This window comes from Pipistrellus hanaki (genome assembly GCF_964339955.1).
Source record: "Pipistrellus hanaki genome assembly, chromosome: 11".
Classification (NCBI taxonomy): Eukaryota; Metazoa; Chordata; class Mammalia; order Chiroptera; family Vespertilionidae; genus Pipistrellus; species Pipistrellus hanaki.
The window spans coordinates 39,914,753-39,932,586 of NC_140513.1; the positions used below are offsets into that span (position 1 = coordinate 39,914,753).

Genomic DNA, 17,834 nt, shown 5'->3' on the forward strand with positions numbered 1-17,834 from the left:
AATTGAGGACAAGGCAGGAAAACAGCAATAGGCATCAGTCTGCGCACAGGATGCCATAAAAGCCGAGAGGAAGCAGAGGGCACTCTCCTGCTGTGAGTGGTGTCCGTGTGGCGAGGTGATCAGTGGCAGGGCCCGGGACACAGGACCAACAGCTGTTTGTAAAACATGGCTCTGCCAGCGGCTGCTTACGCAACCTGGAGTAGGTAATGAAGCATCTTGGAGTCTAAGGCATCTCATCTCTAAAACAAAGATAATAATGCCTATGAGAAAGCAGCTGAAAGCTTTTAGAGTGGATGCTTTCAAAATGCCTGGCAACGGCTGACCATTCAGCTATGGTGGGTGCTAATTTTGATTACATGACCATATGCAGTGCAGAGAGGCACTCAACCTGCAATAGCAGGCAGGTGAGGGAGGGCTCGCGGTGTCTTAGGATGTACTGGGGCCTCAGCCCAACTCCTACGACAGCCAGCAGGCCTGCCCACAGATACACCGAGAAGCAAGAAAAAAGGTGGGTCTTTTCTACAGTCATGAATCCGAGACCCTAAAAAATAAAGGTCTCGTAAAGAATGAAGGCAGAACCCAGACTCCCTTTAGAAATTCTGATTCCTGTTCCATGGGGTTTGAAGTCTTGGCTCAGAACCTTCTCATGGATAAGAGCTAATGCTGTGAAAGTACAAAAACACAAGAGTGTGGAAATTAGAGGCTGCAAATAGAGAAATTAGGGGGTGATTTTCAGGAAGAGATGTCTAAAGAAAACTGGAGCCAGACCTGAACATCTGCTCCCAATTAGTCTCAAATTCTGCTACAAGCATTGACATAATATGGAGATTATTTCATGGGTTACTTAATTGTCCAATACCCTTTTATTATGTAGCTTATAAATTAATATGAAGGGGGAAAATAAGTGTTCTGCCGCATTTTAATAACTTTTCGGGGGTCTCGACAAGCACAGCATTGGTGTGCAACAAACTGGCGTCATGATACTGGACAGGAATATTACCATTGTCCTGAATGATTATATGGTTTCTCCACCTACAGTTCTGTTACTTTTTCTTCTTCCCTGAAAGGCTGCCTATTAGGAGCAAGTGAGGAGGAGAGATGGGAACATTTTAATTAGCCACACGATCAACAGGCCCCCTGGGTGCTCCTGGGTTTTATGTGCCTTCCAGGCCCTTCCATTTGTGCCCGAGGTTCCAATGTATTCATTCTCTGGCTTTCTGGTTCCTGCAGGTCCTCCCTCCTCTGCCCCTGGAAAGAACACCGCGTACAGCCCAGCGGGGCCCTGCCAAGGTAAATTAACAACATAAACGTGCATGGTGTGATCCGTTCCCCTGCCATTTCTTCCCCTGACTGTGCTAAACACACACCCTGCCCTCTTTCTCGTTGGTATCAGTGAACCTGAAAAGACATCCTATAAATCACCCTGGGGTTTTCATGGAGAAGGAAATGAGCCAAAGGCTGTTGTTGCCCAAGCAGAGATGGGGGAAAAGGCTCTGGGGCCCTTTTGCCTTCCCTTGGGAGGTGTTTATTTAGGAACAAATAAGGAAGAAAAAGCGTTTGCATGGCTGAGCAGGGCACGCAGAAGCACCTTCGCCGTGCTGTCTCACAGCCCAAATTAGGCATGTTTCAACACGACACTCGCAATGGAACAGCATTTTAATGGAACCGAGAACATAAGCAGAATAACTCAGGCTGAAATCCAGATGCAACAGCACAAAACTGAGGAGAAGCACACACATATCAAGGGGTTCCAATATCAAACCGACCTATCCAGAGTTACCAATCACTACTTAACGTTAGCCAATCCTTCCCCCACCTTTAGATCAGTCTATCTTCACAAATTTGGGTTTCAATGGCCCATTTGACAGATGGCAGGATGCACTTGGTAGCTATTTGCACAATATCCTACTTTGCTCCACACAGTTTTTCATGGTACATCTTATTTCATTTTTCTGTGTTTATTTGGGCTAAACGTTTCCATAATGCATTTTGTTGGGGCTGTAGGAGCTCTTAGGCTGTATTCTTCAGACTGGATAATCACTGTTCACAGTTTAATGAGCTAGAGAATACTTATCTTGAGACCACAATTAATGAGAGGCCTGTGACTTAGTGGGTTGGGAAGCATGAAGCCAAGTGGTAAAAGGAAAAGAACACTGTTGGGGGGAGAGGGATGGGGAGACGGCTGTTTGTTCTGGTATGGACACTGTCCCCGCCAACGTGGGTGACCTTGGCATTTCCCTTCACCGACCCCAGCTTCAGATTCCTCACCTAAAATGAAGGGTTGGGCTAGAAAGTCTCTGAGGCTTATACCTGACTTGCCATAGAGAAGACCATTTTCTCAACTGTCGCATTCCAGGTCACTGGGTGGGGGCCCCAGATTGAGTGGATCGAAGGGGAATGTCTAGAAGCTCCAGACTTATAGGGGGAGCTGCCTCAGTCCTGGGCTGTGGATGTCCCCAGCGCAGGGCGGGTGGGTGGCTGCAGCCAATGGGATCAGGCCATGTATAACTAAAGAGCCACTGCCCCTGTGTTTTTTGCAGGTCCTTGAGAGGGACCCAGTTATTGAAGTGTGTGTACAGTTATAAGGCTGGTGGAAAATGAAATCAAACAAAAGGATACTTTCTGCCCGGTCTTAGCTTTCTCTCCCCTAACTTTTCATCATGGAAAAATTTCCAACATATGTAAAAGTAGAAAGAACTGTGTAATCAACATCCATGTGTCTGTCTTTTAGCTTCAACATTTATCAACTCACTAGTGGCCCGGCACATTGATTTATGCACATTGAAAGAACTTAATTAGAAGAAATATTTTAAATATTTAAAACTTTCTAAATCTCCATTTTCTGGCTAGTGAAAAGAAAATAAGGTTCTACTGAGTCTCCTATCTACCTATTCCAAGACTTCTGTGAGGATCAAATGAAATGAGGCATGGGAAAATGCTTCACAGACTTTTGGTTAAAGAGTAAAATGTGTGCACCTGGCTATAAAGCAAGTTGTGTTCCTTGGCTGCAGAAACTGCAAGGAGGCTAGTCATGTCTAGGGAGAGGAAGCTGGGCGTTGCTATGTGACATCATTACCCAATGCCTACAGCAACTGTTACCGGGCTGGGCTAGGCTGTGGGCCGCATTTTGCACCCTGGGACCTCAGCAACATTGATTGCAATTTGGTGGGCTGTTGCTCCAGGTTGGTGGTGGGGCCTGTGTCCCAGTTGGGGGAAGCCGAGTGTTGTTTTGTCGGCACCAGGCCCGAGGTGCCGTTTCTTTGTAAATGGCCAATATGCATGATGGCAGCTCCTGCATTGAGCATCTGCCCCCTGGTGGTCAGTGCGCTCCCACCATTCAGCTGCAAGCTGGGCTCATGGCTGGTGAGTGCAGCGGCAGTGGTGGGAGCCTCTTCTGCTTCTATGGCAGTGCTAAGGACCCCTTGGGGGATGTCTGACTGCTGGCTTAGGAACGGGCCTAAGCCAGAGTCAAACAATTAATGAGAGGCCTGTGACTTAGTGGGTTGGGAAGCATGAAGCCAAGTGGTAAAAGGAAAAGAACACTGTTGGGGGGAGAGGGATGGGGAGACGGCTGTTTGTTCTGGTATCCCTAAGGGATCCGGGACTGCAAGAGGGCACAGACCAGGCTGAGGAAACCCCTCCCCACCACCACCAGTGCAAAATGTCATGCACTGGGCCCTAGTCTTTTTAATATTCCTGATCAAAACATTCTAAACATTTAATGCATTTGTAGCTTTGGTATCACAGTCACCTCTTTCTGGCCCATTTCAACATCTTTCTCTTTTCTTCCAAATCCCTTGTAATTTTAAAATCACACACACCCATAAGAAGCCCCCTTAATCATTAACCCAATAGAGAAGACTCCCTTCCCTCTCCTCTGAAATCCTGGAACATGTAATGTATTGCTTCTGTGTTTTTATTTACTGGCTGGTAGAATGGTTGTTTCCCATGTAAACCAATGATTCCAATTGGACTCTAAGTTCTCTGACTATCATGAATTATAATGTTTTGAATCTCCCGATAATTATTAGTGAAGTATTTCAGTTACAATAGGTGTTCAAAATAGGCAATGATTCGTTTACTTTCTGCCAGGTACATGAAGGAAGACTTTTGCTTCCAGAAGCCATCAGCTTAGTCTCCTACGCACCTTTGTAAACACTTTAACCTCATTATAAAAGTAACCTTTCCAACTTACAGGCTCATTACTGTGACAGCTACACGAGGACTTGTTCAGAAATGGGCCTTCCCAAAGAAAGCCGTGCTGTGAGACAGAACGAGCAGCAGCTTGGGCTTCCCAGCCTTAGGGGTCAATGGCCACAGCAGAGGCCTCCTCGGAAGAGGTAGAGGGGCAGCCATCCCCTATTGACTGGATCTGTGTTATAAAATGCAAGTGTATGGTATCCCCTTTGCCTGCAGAATCTCAAGGAGATTCAGAAGGAAAAACGCATTAGTAATTTCTAAGGTGTGGCAGAAGATGAGGGATTGATCTTGTATTTAGTAATATGATATTAAGATCCCAGTGGTTTCCCCAAAACACCTTCCTTGAATGACATTGACCCATAGTTAATTACAGAATGGCTAAAAAAAGAGAATCTTCTCTAACACTAACACACACACACACACACACACACACACACACACACACGCTAAATGCGTTTGTGTACTTAAGTGGCTGGGATGGCAAGGCTGACAATGCTGGGTAAGGGGTACCTGGCATTTCTATTAAAAGGATGTGATGAGGCAGAGGGCACATGGACACACATTTCAGGAAAGCAGGATGCCTAGAGACTTTCTATTTAGTTTTCCTTGCTCTATAAAGACTTATTAATGTGCCTTGAGCAACCAGTATTATTTCATCTGGCAGCAGTCACATGACTTTCTAAGACCAAACGAAAGAAGCAGGTCACTCATGGGTTTTCATTGGCACAAAGGAGAATCTGCTTGGGATTTAATAATTTCCATTGTACCCAAATTAAAAAATGCATTTCAAACACTGTGACAAGTGACAAATGTGGCTCTACTTCCTTTGCAAAGCATTATTCCAGGATCTAGCTCAAGTCCTATTAATATCATTCAGAATGAGATGAACCATAAATATTTGATGGCATCCTTCTTTCAGCTTCTTGAAAACTGATTTTGAAGAGCCCCAGGTGTTAACAATGATCAAATGACACAATACACCATTTTCTTCTTGAAACAGAAAGAAGTCTCCGACTCCTTGAACAGGAACAAAGTAAATCTCTGAGGCCACATCAGACTGCCTCACAGAAAGGCTGTTGTATTGGTGCTGCCGGGCGCCAGAAGGAAGACAGGGAGAAAAGACAAATCTAAGAATAAAACACGCCCTTGTACCAAATGAAAACACACGGAAAAAGGACCTGTATAAAGAGATTTTGAGAACAAAGATATCCAGTTCCTTTAAAATGATATTCCATTGTCGGTCAAGGTGAAAATGGTTGTGGGCCAAGGCAGCATTGAGATGCATGATGTAAATAAGGCAAACAAAACAGAAAGGCTTTCCAAGGGAATCCAATCAGCAAAATTCACAGGAGTATCTAGAACTAATTATAATGTATCTGTTAGAATAATTATCTGAAGTAGAAACCAATACCAGAGTTATTTAAGTATCAATCATGATGGCAGATTTTGTAGCCATCAGTTAAAAACTGCAATCAAATCACATGCTCTGAAGCTAAATGTATAATCATGAGAGTTGGAGCTTTTTACTACGCTCCAGAGCTTTATGAGAGACACAAGTCACTTATCACTGTTGCTATGAGACAAATGTTTACATCACACATTTCTGGAAAAGAAAGGAAAATTATAGATTCTTACCAAGTAATCATCAGGCTTGATGCCAAAAAGCTCTCTGAAATATCGGAATGCTAGTGGAGCATATGTCTTAAATCTGAAGTCTGGGTAGTGATGTGCTGGGGTCAGATTGCTCCCTTCACTGCAGTTAAAATAGTAAAAAGAATAAGAGAGAGAACATTAGCGAAGACAATTTTGATTTCAAATTCTAGCTCTACTGGTGCTGAGCCAATTTCCCCTCTACAAAAATAGCACCCCCTGAGAGTGGGTCTCTTGAAGTTCATGTTTCAAAGGCGAGTGGCCATCGGGCAAAAACAGATGCTAACTCAGCGAGGGCCACTCCATACAGGCAGCCCCTGCCAACCACACCGTGTCTTCAGCCTGAGAATTTGTCGCCATCCTCCTGTGCTTCCTTCCTGGGGAAATCAACCCATTTTTCTCATGAAGCCATAGTTGACTTGCTTTAGGCATAAGCTCCATCCAGGGTTTAGTGCGTGGAACAAATTTTAGAAATGCATTTTTTTTTTTTTGCCATGAATTTTGAACACTGGATAAATTCTTTGAACTACAAATAAGTGGAATAATTTTTAAAATAGATGAGAACCATGGAACTGGAAATAGATGGGGCTGGATCTGTGAAGTCTTCCTTAAATTCATAATTACAGGAAATGAGACTTTCAATTTTTTAGTGATTTAAAAACCTGATTTCCATTCCCGCTTAAATCATTTTTTTTTCTCCCTCTTCTGGGTTCATCTTTGAATTTTTTTGCAATATTTATGATATATGAAATGTGTAAAGTATAAACCAGTGAATATCATGACACCAAAATGCTGCTTAAGAAATAAAATTTATCCATATAGTTGAATCCCTTCTGTACTTTTTACTGATCTTTTTTTTTTTTTAATAAGTTTTTATTTTCATATTATTACAAATGTTCCTTTTCCCCCCCCCACCATTGCTCTCCTCCACCAGGTTCCCACCCCACCCTCATCCCTTTTCCCACTCCCCATTGTCCTCATCCATAGGTGCACAGTTTATGTTCAGTCTCTTCCCACGCCCCCCTCTTCCCTTTTCCCCAAGAATCGTCAGTTCACTCCCCTTCCATACCTCTGATTCTATTATATTCAACAGTTACTATTGTTCATCAGATTTTTTTTTTAATTTCCTTGGTTTTTAGATTCACTTGTTGATAGTTACGTATTTGTTGTTCATAATTTTTATCTTTGTTTACTTTCTCTTCTGAAAGAACCCCCTTCAGCAATTCATATAATTCTGGTTTGGTGTTGATGAACTCCTTTAGCTTTTTTTTATTAGTGAAGCTCTTAATCTGACCTTCGATTCTGAGTGATAGCTTTGCTGGATAGATTATCTTTGGCTGTAGGTTCTTACTATTCATCACCTTGAATATTTCTTGCCATTCCCTTCTGGCCTGCATGGTTTCTGTTGAGAAGTCAGCTGACAATCGTATAGGTGCTCCTTTATAGGTAACTACCTTCTTTGCTCTTGCTTCTTTTAATATTCTCTCTTTGTCTTTTGCTCTTGGAATTTTAAGTATGATGTGTCTTGGTGTGGTCTTTTTTGGATTCCTTTTGTTTGGAGTTCTGTGTGATTCCTGGACTTGTAAGTCTAATTCTTTTACCAGGTGGGGGAAGTTTTCTGTCACTATTTCTTTCAATATGTTTTCGATATCTTGCTCTCTCTCATCTTCTGGGACCCCCATAATTCTGATGTTGGTTCGCTTGAAGTTGTCCCAGAGGTTTCTTACATTATCTTCAATTTTCTGGATTCTCTTGCCTTCTAGCTTCTGTGGAGGAGTGTCTTCTGGCTCTTTATGTTCCAAATCTTTGACTTGATTCTTGCGATCTTCCCTTCTGTTTTTAGGACTCTGTAAAATATTTTTTATTTCAGACAATGTATTCTTTATTTCTTGTTGATCCCTTATCATTTCTTGTTGACTCCTTATTAATTCTAGTTGATCTCTTTTCATATCCTCATAGGTCTTATCCATCTTTTCTAGGAAATTCTTGAAAAACCTTATAAGCATAGATTTGAACTCTATATCCAGACGCTTTTTGTCCTCCATTTCTTTCGTTTGTGATCTATTTTGTTGTCGCATTTCGCAGTTACAGATGGGACGGGGTTTCAGGGTGGAGCCTGCAGCTTTGGCTTCCGCCAGCCCTGCCCTATGCGGGTCCTTCAGTGCTCGCTGCCTGCGCCTCTGAAAGAAAGGTGCCCTTGATTTTCGCCTGCTGCCAAACAGTCTATTCTCTCCCATAATGAGCCCGGTATTGGGGTTCAGTTCAGTTGGAAGTGGAGTTGGAGGTGGCGTTCAGAGCAGTCTGGAGCCCCAGTCTCATTCCGGCCAGGGCAATCCCGTGGCACAGCCGACTGTCCCTTCTCTGCACACAGTGTGCGAGCTGGGACCTCCTTTTGCCACTTCCCCGGGGTTCCGCCTTACAGCCCGGCTCCCTATGGCTGAGCCTGAGTCCCCGGGGTCTGGCCTAGAACTGGGGTTCAGAGCAGTCGGGGGCCCAGCACAGTCGGAGTTTTATCTCCTTTCCGCTAGGGAACGCCCGCCAGGCACTCCGCCTCCCCCTCCTCTCTGGCTCCGTCCTCTCCGTGCGCTGCGTCTCCGTATCTTGGGCTTTTCCAGCTCCTCCGCGACTCCTTCTGGTTTTCTCCTTGCTTCTCGCTGTAGAATTTCCAGTCAGTCAACCTTCCTGTAGTTCTGGGCAATGTCCATTTTATATTTTAGTTGTTTTTTATTGAAATTGTTGTGTGCGGCAGCGGCTAGGTGTTCACCTGGGCGCAGCCATCTTGGATCTCCTTTTTACTGATCTTATACCCTTCCTTCCCCTTAGAGGCATCCACTAGGCTGAATTTTGATGTTTATGATTAATTTTATTTTTTTACTACATATAATAATGCATTTCCCATATCAGATGTCACCTAATGTGCCTGCACTTTAGTTTTTCATTGTGAAAAATTAGAACAATGCTGTAGAGTAATATGATTTTATATATAGATTCATCTATATATATATAAAAAGTCCAGTGACCAAACAGTGGAACAACCAGAATAACCAGTCGACCAGTCACTATGACACACATTGACCATCAGGGGGCAGATGCTCAACACAGGAGCCTTCCTCGGTGGTCAGTGTACTCCCATAATGGGAGCACCACTCGGCTCTCTGGGATGAGTGGCGCTCCCACAGCTGGCCGATCCTCTCAGGCCTTGCCCCCCACCAATGCACTGGGCTTCTAGTTTTATTAAATGTCACTGAGACCATTTTAGCTATCAGATTAACAAAAATCCAACATTTTGGGATAGCTCAAGGGAAACGAGGAACCCTGAAACATTAGTGGGAAAGCAAATTGATAGAGGATACTTTAACAACTTGCCAACATTACAACTGAACATAGCTCTTTGTTGCAGCAGATGCATGCTTATATGCTTATACTGTATGCCACAGATAAAGTAAGCCATGAACACACGTGTGTCTGGTTATTTATGATAGCATTGTTTGTAAAGACGGAGGATTAGAAGCAACCGAGATGTCTCTCATAAGGGGACTGGTCAAATTATTTATGGTTTGCCATACCCTAGAATACCATGCAGATATTTTACAAAGAACAAGGAGGCTTAATATGCAATGACATGATGTCTAGGATAAATTAAGTGAAAAAAGTATGATGCAGATACTATGTGTGGTGTGTCACCATTTATATACAAAAAGGGAAAAATATATATTGGACAGGTAGATGTATTAAAAAAAAATCCTTGAAGAATGCTCTGGTCCGGTGGCTAAGTTGGTTGGAGTGTCATCCCATATACCAGAGGGCTGCAGGTTCAATTCCCAGTCAGAGCACATACGTAGGTTGTGGGTTTGATCCCTGGTTGGGGTGTGTTTGGGAGACAACCTACCTATGTTTCTCTCTCACTCATGTCTCTCTCTCTCTCTCTCTCTCTCTCTCTCTCTCTCAATCAATCAATCAATCAATCAATAAAACATATCTTCAGGTGAGGGTTAAAAAAAAAAATCCTTGAAGGATAAACATGCACCTAGGAACAGTGATAACATTGAGTAAAAAGAGCACAGAGACCAAAGTGACACTTTTCAGTCTTCCTTTTAAAAGCATCATGAGGATAAACTCTTCTCTGTATTACTATTCATAACATTAGAACATTTTAAAAGTGAGGGTTAAAAGTCATACCCTTACACACACACACACACACACACACACACACAACAATGCACATTCGGTGCCACAACAGAAGGGGTTGCTTCTGCACATCAAGCTGCTCCAGTGACTAACAGATACCAGCCTGACATGACTGAAGCTTTCCTGAAAGAAATGAAAATAATGGGACTGTTGGCTCCAGATGGAGTTTGTCAGGAGCGACAATGCACAAGAGCAGAACCAACCAGCAGGCCCGGTGAGGATAGGACAGCAGACACCAACCTGGGTTTTCTAAGGTCATGCAATGACAGAACCCCTGGCTCGGGTGTGGGTGCTGGCCACAGATGTCCAACACAGAGGCTCCTCAGCACATGGAGAGACTGCTTAGCTAGGGCAGTTAAACAACTGCCATCAACATGGATCTGCTGCCAGAGGAAGGGTCCAGGGCTCTCCTGTCTTCGTTTGGTGGTCTTCAGCAGAAGACTGCGCCCAGCACCTAGACCTACTCAGCAAGAGTCATCTCCGGAAGAGCAGACTTCTTCCCAAGTTAAGATTTATATCAATGAATTTATGCAGTGGGTTTTTTTTTTTTGTTTTGTTTTTTTTTTTTTTTTTTTTTTTGTGTGTGTGTGTGTGTGTGTGTGTATTTTGGGGGGTGGGGGGATCTACTTTTCTCTCCTGACATAAATTAGAGGCTATGGGAATTTCAGCTGGGGGGTTTTCAGGGGTGGTTCTAGATGTCTGACTCCCATGAGCTGGTAAAATTCCAATAAAAATTTGGAGACCACATGAAATTTCCAACTTTATGTTACCAAGTAGCAATCTACACAATTGAGCAAACACACAGTACTATCCCTGTCAAGTTATAAAGAAAAGGGTCTGCTAATGCCGTAAGAGGAAGAAACTTTGACTAAAGAACAGTACTTTCTCCAGCCTGTCCTTTTCTCTCTTATTTCACCAAGAAGCAGTCCAACTTGAACATGGATTGACTCTGGCATTTTGATATTCACCTTTTCTGAACAGAGTTCAATTAAAAAAAAAAAAGACGCTTTTAATAATTTTAGAGAGTGAGAGGAAGAAAGAGGGATAGAGAGATAGAAATATTAATGAGAGAGAAATTCCCCCTACAGGAGATTGAACCTGCAACCTGGGCATGTGCCCTGACCAGGAATCGATCTTGTGACCTCTTGGTTCATGGGTCAATGCTCAGCCACTGACCCACACTGGCTGGGCCAGAGTTCAATTTTTAAAGCCAAAGCCAGTGCTCACTGCAAGTCCAAAAACACACATTTCTTAATGGCAACAGATGCTTAGGATTATAGTGTTGAAGCTTAAGGAGACATTAGCCACCATCTGATATTTCCCATTTGGCAGATAAAGAAATCAAAGGCCAGGAAGGGAAAGTAAGGGCCTAACCTGGTCAGAAACGAACAAGATTGGGAAATTAGATCCACACCAGAGCAGCCCTGCCAATTCAGGCAAGGTGGAGATCCTCTCATTTCCACACATGACTCTCTTTAACCAGTGAAATAGAAATTGGTCCTCTCTTTTGCCAAGTGAGATAGTACTTTTGGATGGAAAAACAAAGCAAAACAAGAGACATACCCCTTGCTGGTGCCAACCCCCCCTCAACTGAGCTGCCTTGTGCGACAGGAGATGGAATCACCTTTTGAGGCCAATCAGCTGGCAGTAGTCTTTAAAAGTCAGTAGCTTTACTGATGTGGAGGGGAGGGGCGGGGGGGAAGTCAGTAGCTGAGCTGTAGCTGGTTTGGCTCTGTGTCAGCTCACAGACTGAAGGGTCCCAGGTTCAATTCCAATGAAGGGCACGTACCTCAGTTGCAGGCTTGATCCCTGGCTATGGTCAGGAGGCAACCAATTAATGTCTCGCTCACATCTATGTCAAACCCTCCCCCTCTCTCTTTCTCCCTCCCTCCCTCTTCTACTCTCTCTAAAAGTCAATGGAAAAATATCCTCAGGTGAGGATTAACAACAACAACAAAGTTGGCAGCTGAAAATAGCTTAAATTCTGAAACAAAATAATGTACTCCGGGTGTCACTCACTGTATTACATGGTGTGTCATTGATTATTTACTTGTTAAAACCTCCCAAGTGGTATTACCATACCAGGAAATTGTGCTTTCAGGGCAATTCCAAATAAGTTAAAATGTTATATAATATTTGGTACATGCAATAAATCTTTTATTTTGAAATAAAGGAAGAGGTATATAACTTTTATTGCTAGGAAATCAGTTTCTTCCCAGCCCCACAACAGAGGCTGAGCAAATACTTAAAAAGAGTTTTGACTTGAAGATATTATACATCATATTATTGGCTTGCCCAGCAACAGCTGTAATCTCACTTAATCCTGAGAAGAGAATTGTGACAGTTTTGTATTCTACGCACATATACATAAAACTTGGTGCAGAATGTCTATATAGATTGGGACAGGGAGCAATCTCTTAGAGTGTTGCAGCTACTCAAGCCTGCTGTTGTGGAAAAGGCAATATGTAAGTGACTGGATGTGGCTGTATTCCAATTAAACTTTATTAACAAAAAGAGGCAAAGAGCCACGTTGTGCTGTGGGCTGTAGTGTGTTGACTCCATGGGATACATACAATTCTTGGATGAGTTTATGTCAGCATTACCTGCTAAGCAGGTAGTTGGCTAGTGTGTCAAAATCTAACATCTAGCACTGATGTCTGGAAATACATAAACCTTTGATGTATACGTTTGCGTGGCATTTAGAATAATGTTTTACCCTCACAGCAGTTCTGCAGAATTCTCTCCCCCAGTGAGGGTACTCCCTAGCTATTCAAATAAATCCTGAACAGCAGGCCCTCCACCACTACGGGCAGTTCATTTTCTGTAAGCATCCTCACATCGAGCTCAGTTCTGTTTACAAGGCAGGAGAAAATTGAGAAACTCTTCAGTTAGGTAATTATTTTTGAAAACAGAGATATATAACTATTACTGCCTGCATTCCAACCATATTTCCCACCCCAAGAAGGCAGTGACAGCACCTCCTGCAGGGGAGAGGAGGAACGGATCAGAGATGCTGGTCAAGGGGCCACATAGGCAGATTTAGGGTCACAATTCCAAGGTAAAAGATGGATTTGTTTTCCGATTCAAAAAAGCAGAAATTTTGTTCCTGTGCTTCACTGCCATAGTGCAGGGATAAACCAACCTTTAGAACCAGCCACTTCCCCTGCCCCCTCAAGTTCAAATCCTGGCTTTACCACTTACTGGTTGAACAGCTCTGGATTAAGCCACTTCATATCTCAAGGCCTTGGCTAATTCATATGTAAATTTTTTTGTAAAGATGGATGGTAATGAACAACATTAAGTATTATATGTTATATGTATATCAATACAGCTATGCTTGGTTCATAGTTGGTACTTATAAGCCTTACCTCCCTTTGCCACATCTGTTGCAACTACCACATCTAAACATGGTACAAACGTTATGAATCATCCTTTCCTCCTAATCTTATTTGCACATGAAAATTTATCTGCAATCTTGAATTTATGGTCATAGCACAGAATGTGGGGTCAAAATATTAAGATCTGATCATAGTTCTCTACTCATCTACTTGGTGATTTTGCAAAAGCACAGAACCCAATCACTGACAGGGCTTTTATATTCCCCTTCAAATCTTACTCAGGTTCAGAGCCTTTTCCATTCATAAGATGAAGTAACCTGTAGACCAAATATTATACATACTATCTAAAAATAACCTTGACTCATTTTTTGAATAAATAAATAAATAATAACACAATACACTTGGTTGCTAAGGGAAACGAATTCTGCAGCTTCACAGCAGCAGTGATGAAAACATCTCAAGGCACCCGAAGGAATGAGTTCCCTCCATGATCTGGACGGACTCACCAGAGGCTTCGGAATGCTTCAGTCGCTTCCAGCAAGAGCCAGTCCACCCCACCTGCCCTCATGCTCCTCTCCAGCAAGTGTAGGGTACGGATGGGTAGGGAGGACGCATTATTGGGCAGCTTTATGAAGATATACTTGGCATACAATAAAGTTCATGCATTTTGTCATGTGTATACCCCACGGGAACTATTGCCACAATCATGACACCGAACTTATTCATTTTTTTTTGGTGGCATTTTGATCGCTATAGTAAAAAGGTGATGTAGAATGTCCTCCCTTAACATCATGGATAGGTTCTTGGGATTGCTGAGGTCCATGTATAACAGAATAATTTTACTATAGGCTAACTGATATAAACAAGAGTTACAATCTTGTGGTCAAATAATCTATGATAAAGGAGGCAAGAATATACAAATGGTATTGGGAAAACTGGACATATATTTGCACAAAAAAAAATAAGACTAGACCACTTTCTTACACTACATACAAGGATGAACTCAATATGAATTAAAGACTTAAATGTTTAAGACCTGACACAGTAAAGCTAGAAGAAAACATAGGCAGTAAACTCTGACATCCCTCTTAGCAATGTTTTTTGAAAATGTCTCCTAGGGCAAGGGAAATACAATAAAAGAAAAAAAAAAAATAAATGGGACTATATTAAACTAAAAAGGTCCTACTCAGTAAAGGAAACCATGAACAAAACAGAAAGACAACCTGAATGGGAGAAAATATCTTCCAATGATATACCCAATAGGAGTTAATATCCAAAATATATAAATAAATCATACAACTTAATACCAAAGAAGCAAACGTTCTGATTAAAAAAAGAGCAGTGTACCTGGATAGACTTCCAAAGAAGACATATAGATGGCTAATAGATATGTGGACTCATACTCAAAATCACTAATCATCAGAGAAATGCAAATTAAAATCACAATGAGATATCACCTAACACCTGTCAGAATGGCTATCATCAATAAATCAGCAAACAAATGTGATGATAAAAATGTAAAGAAATGAGAGCCCTTATACAATGTTGGTAGGACTGTAAATTGGTGCAGCCACTAAGGAAAAGAGTATGGAGATTCCTAAAAAAGAAGAACTACCATATGACCAAGCAATTCCACTGCTGAGTATTTTATCTGAAGAAATCCAAAACACTAATTCAAAAAGATATATGCACCCCTATATTCACTGCAGCCCTATTTACAATAGCTAAGTATGAAAGCAACTTAGTGTTCAATAGATGAATGGATCAAGATGTGATACACACACACACACACACACACACACACACAAGATGTGATACACACACACACACACACACACACACTAGCACATGCATACAATGGAATATTAATCAGCCATAAAAAAATAAAATCTTGCTATTTGTGACAACATGGATGGGTCCTAGAGGGTATTATACTAAGTGAAATAAATCAGATAGAGAAAGATAAATACCATATGATTTCACTTATAGGCTGAATCTAAAAAATAAAATAAACAAAAAAACTCATATATATATATATATATACATATATATATATTAAAATGAAAAAATATATATACATATATATTTATACACACACACACACACACACATAAAATAAAAGTGTGACATGCTAATTAGGCCGGGTGTCCTTTAGAACAACCTTCTGGATGTAGACAGGGCTGTGAGGGAAGCATGGGACCTGGGTGCAGAAGCTGGTGGCAATAGCCAGGGGAAAGAAGGCCTACTCTTTTTTTTTTTTTTTTTTTTTTTTAAATGAGGGTGTTTTTGTCAAAGCTGGTCACAAATCCCTTTTCTTTTCTTTCTTTCTTTTTTTTTTTTTAATATATTTTATTGATTTTGTACAGAGAGGAGGGAAGAGAGATAGAGAGCTAGAAACATTGATGAAAGAGAGTCATCGATCAGCTGCCTCTTGCACACCCCCTACTGGGGATATGCCCGCAACCAAGGTACATTGCTCTTGACCGGAATCGAACCCAGGTCCCTTCAGTCCCCAAGCCGATGTTCTATCCATTGAGCCAAACCGGTCTCGGCAGAAGGCCTACTCTTGCACGAATTTTGTGCATTGGGCCTGTAGAGTGTGTGTGTGTGTGTGTGTGTGTGTGTGTGTGTATGTATATATATATATATATATATATACATATATATATATATATATATATATATATATATATATATATATAGAGAGAGAGAGAGAGAGAGAGAGAGAGAGAGAGAACACACAATTTGATGGTTTCCAGATGGGAAGGGTTAGAGAAATTGGTGAAAAAGGTGAAGGGATTAAAAAATGCAAATTTCTAGTTTAAAAAGTTGTCATGGGGATGTAAAGTACAGCACAGGGAATATAATCAATAATATTCTAATAACTACTAGTATGTATGGTGTCAGATGAGTACTAGATTTATTGGGGTGATCACTTTGTAAATAATATAAATGCCCAATCACTCTATTGCACTCCTGAAACTAATAGAATATTGTTTATCAACTGTAATTGAAAATTATATAAAAGTGCCTATGAAGACCTTATTTATGTGCTCCTTATTGTAAAGTATCTCATACAGTGTCATGTATAATTTAGTTGTGAATCAGACATAATTTTTTTAAAATATATTTTTATTGACTTTTTACAGAAAGGAAGGGAGAGGGATAGACAATTAGAAACATCGATGAGAGAGAATCATGGATCAGCTGCCTCTTGCACACCCCCTACTGGGGATGTGCCCAAAACCAAGGTACATGCCCTTGACCTGAATCGAACCTGGGACCTTTCAGTCTGCAGGCCGATGCTCTATCCACTGAGCCAAACCGGTTTTGGCATGAAATAGACATAATTTTAATATTTAAGATTAATTTTAAAATCATGGAGTTTTATTACATGATTCTTACAAGTAATAAGTCTAAGAACTAATTTTGTTATTTACTAGCAAGACTGTACCTTAAAATTAGAAGTAATGTTCTAGGCCAGTGGTTCTCTGACTTTTAATCACCTGGAGGGATTATTAAAGCAGACTCCTGGGTCCCACCTGCAGTGTTTCTGAGTCAGTTGACTTGGGGTGGAGCCCAGGAACCTGCATCTCTAACAAGTTCCAAGTGATGCTGATACTGCAGGTCTGGGGACTACATGTGGCTCATGCTCTCCCCAGTGCCCGGCACTGGTTGGCTCTGTTGATTGGACACCATGAGGAGAAGAGATCAGCAAGGATGGAGCACCCGGTCCTTCTCTATGAACCATCTTCAGCTACTCACTGCCAGCCACCCTCCCACAAAAGGCTTCTGCTCCCCTTGTTCTTTGTAGCTGAAGAATAAAATAAGTCTGACATGTCTGGGAAAAGGCCCTGGAAGACCATGAGAGCTCGAACATCCTGAGAACACATTTATAGGAATCATGGGTCTAACAGATCATACCAAAAGGTTAAGGCAAACTCATGACCTCCTGAAGTTATATGAAAGTATGTAGTTAATACATTGTTTTTTGGAGTGATAAACAGACTGTTAAAAACAAAAACATGGAACGATTTCCAGCTCTAGAAAGAAGAGTAGTGTCTTAAGCAAACAGGATTATATCTTAGGCCTTAGAGTTGTCCATTTTCTGTGTGGAAACTAGTTCTCGTACCTGCTAAAGGACCCTAGAAAAGCAAACTTCAAAAACTTTGATAGATCAACTTTATTCTTCAACCATGAGCTATGAAGGAAAATGAGTCTGTCTGGATTCATACCTGACACTCAGTATTATGGACCCTTAGTGACTAGCTGGGCACAGTCACCTACAGGTTTACTTCTAGCCAGTTGACTCCTGGACATACAGATAAATGTAAGTAGCACTCCTCTAAATATATATATATATATATATATATATATATATATATATATATATATATATGTATATATATATATGTATATATATATATATGTGTGTGTGTGTGTGTGTGTGTGTGTGTA

The 17,834-nt window shown here is 41.5% G+C and overlaps 1 protein-coding gene across 1 annotated transcript in view; it reads right to left on the minus strand.

Annotated features, from left to right (window-relative positions):
• Nucleotides 1–17,834, minus strand: part of PIP5K1B (phosphatidylinositol-4-phosphate 5-kinase type 1 beta) — a 280,318-nt gene that overhangs the window by 116,702 nt on the left and 145,782 nt on the right. Inside the window, exon 5 of the mRNA XM_084899520.1 lies at nt 5,836–5,953. Within this exon, the coding sequence (XP_084755646.1) occupies nt 5,836–5,953 (118 nt within the window). The remainder of the gene's footprint in view (nt 1–5,835; nt 5,954–17,834) is intronic.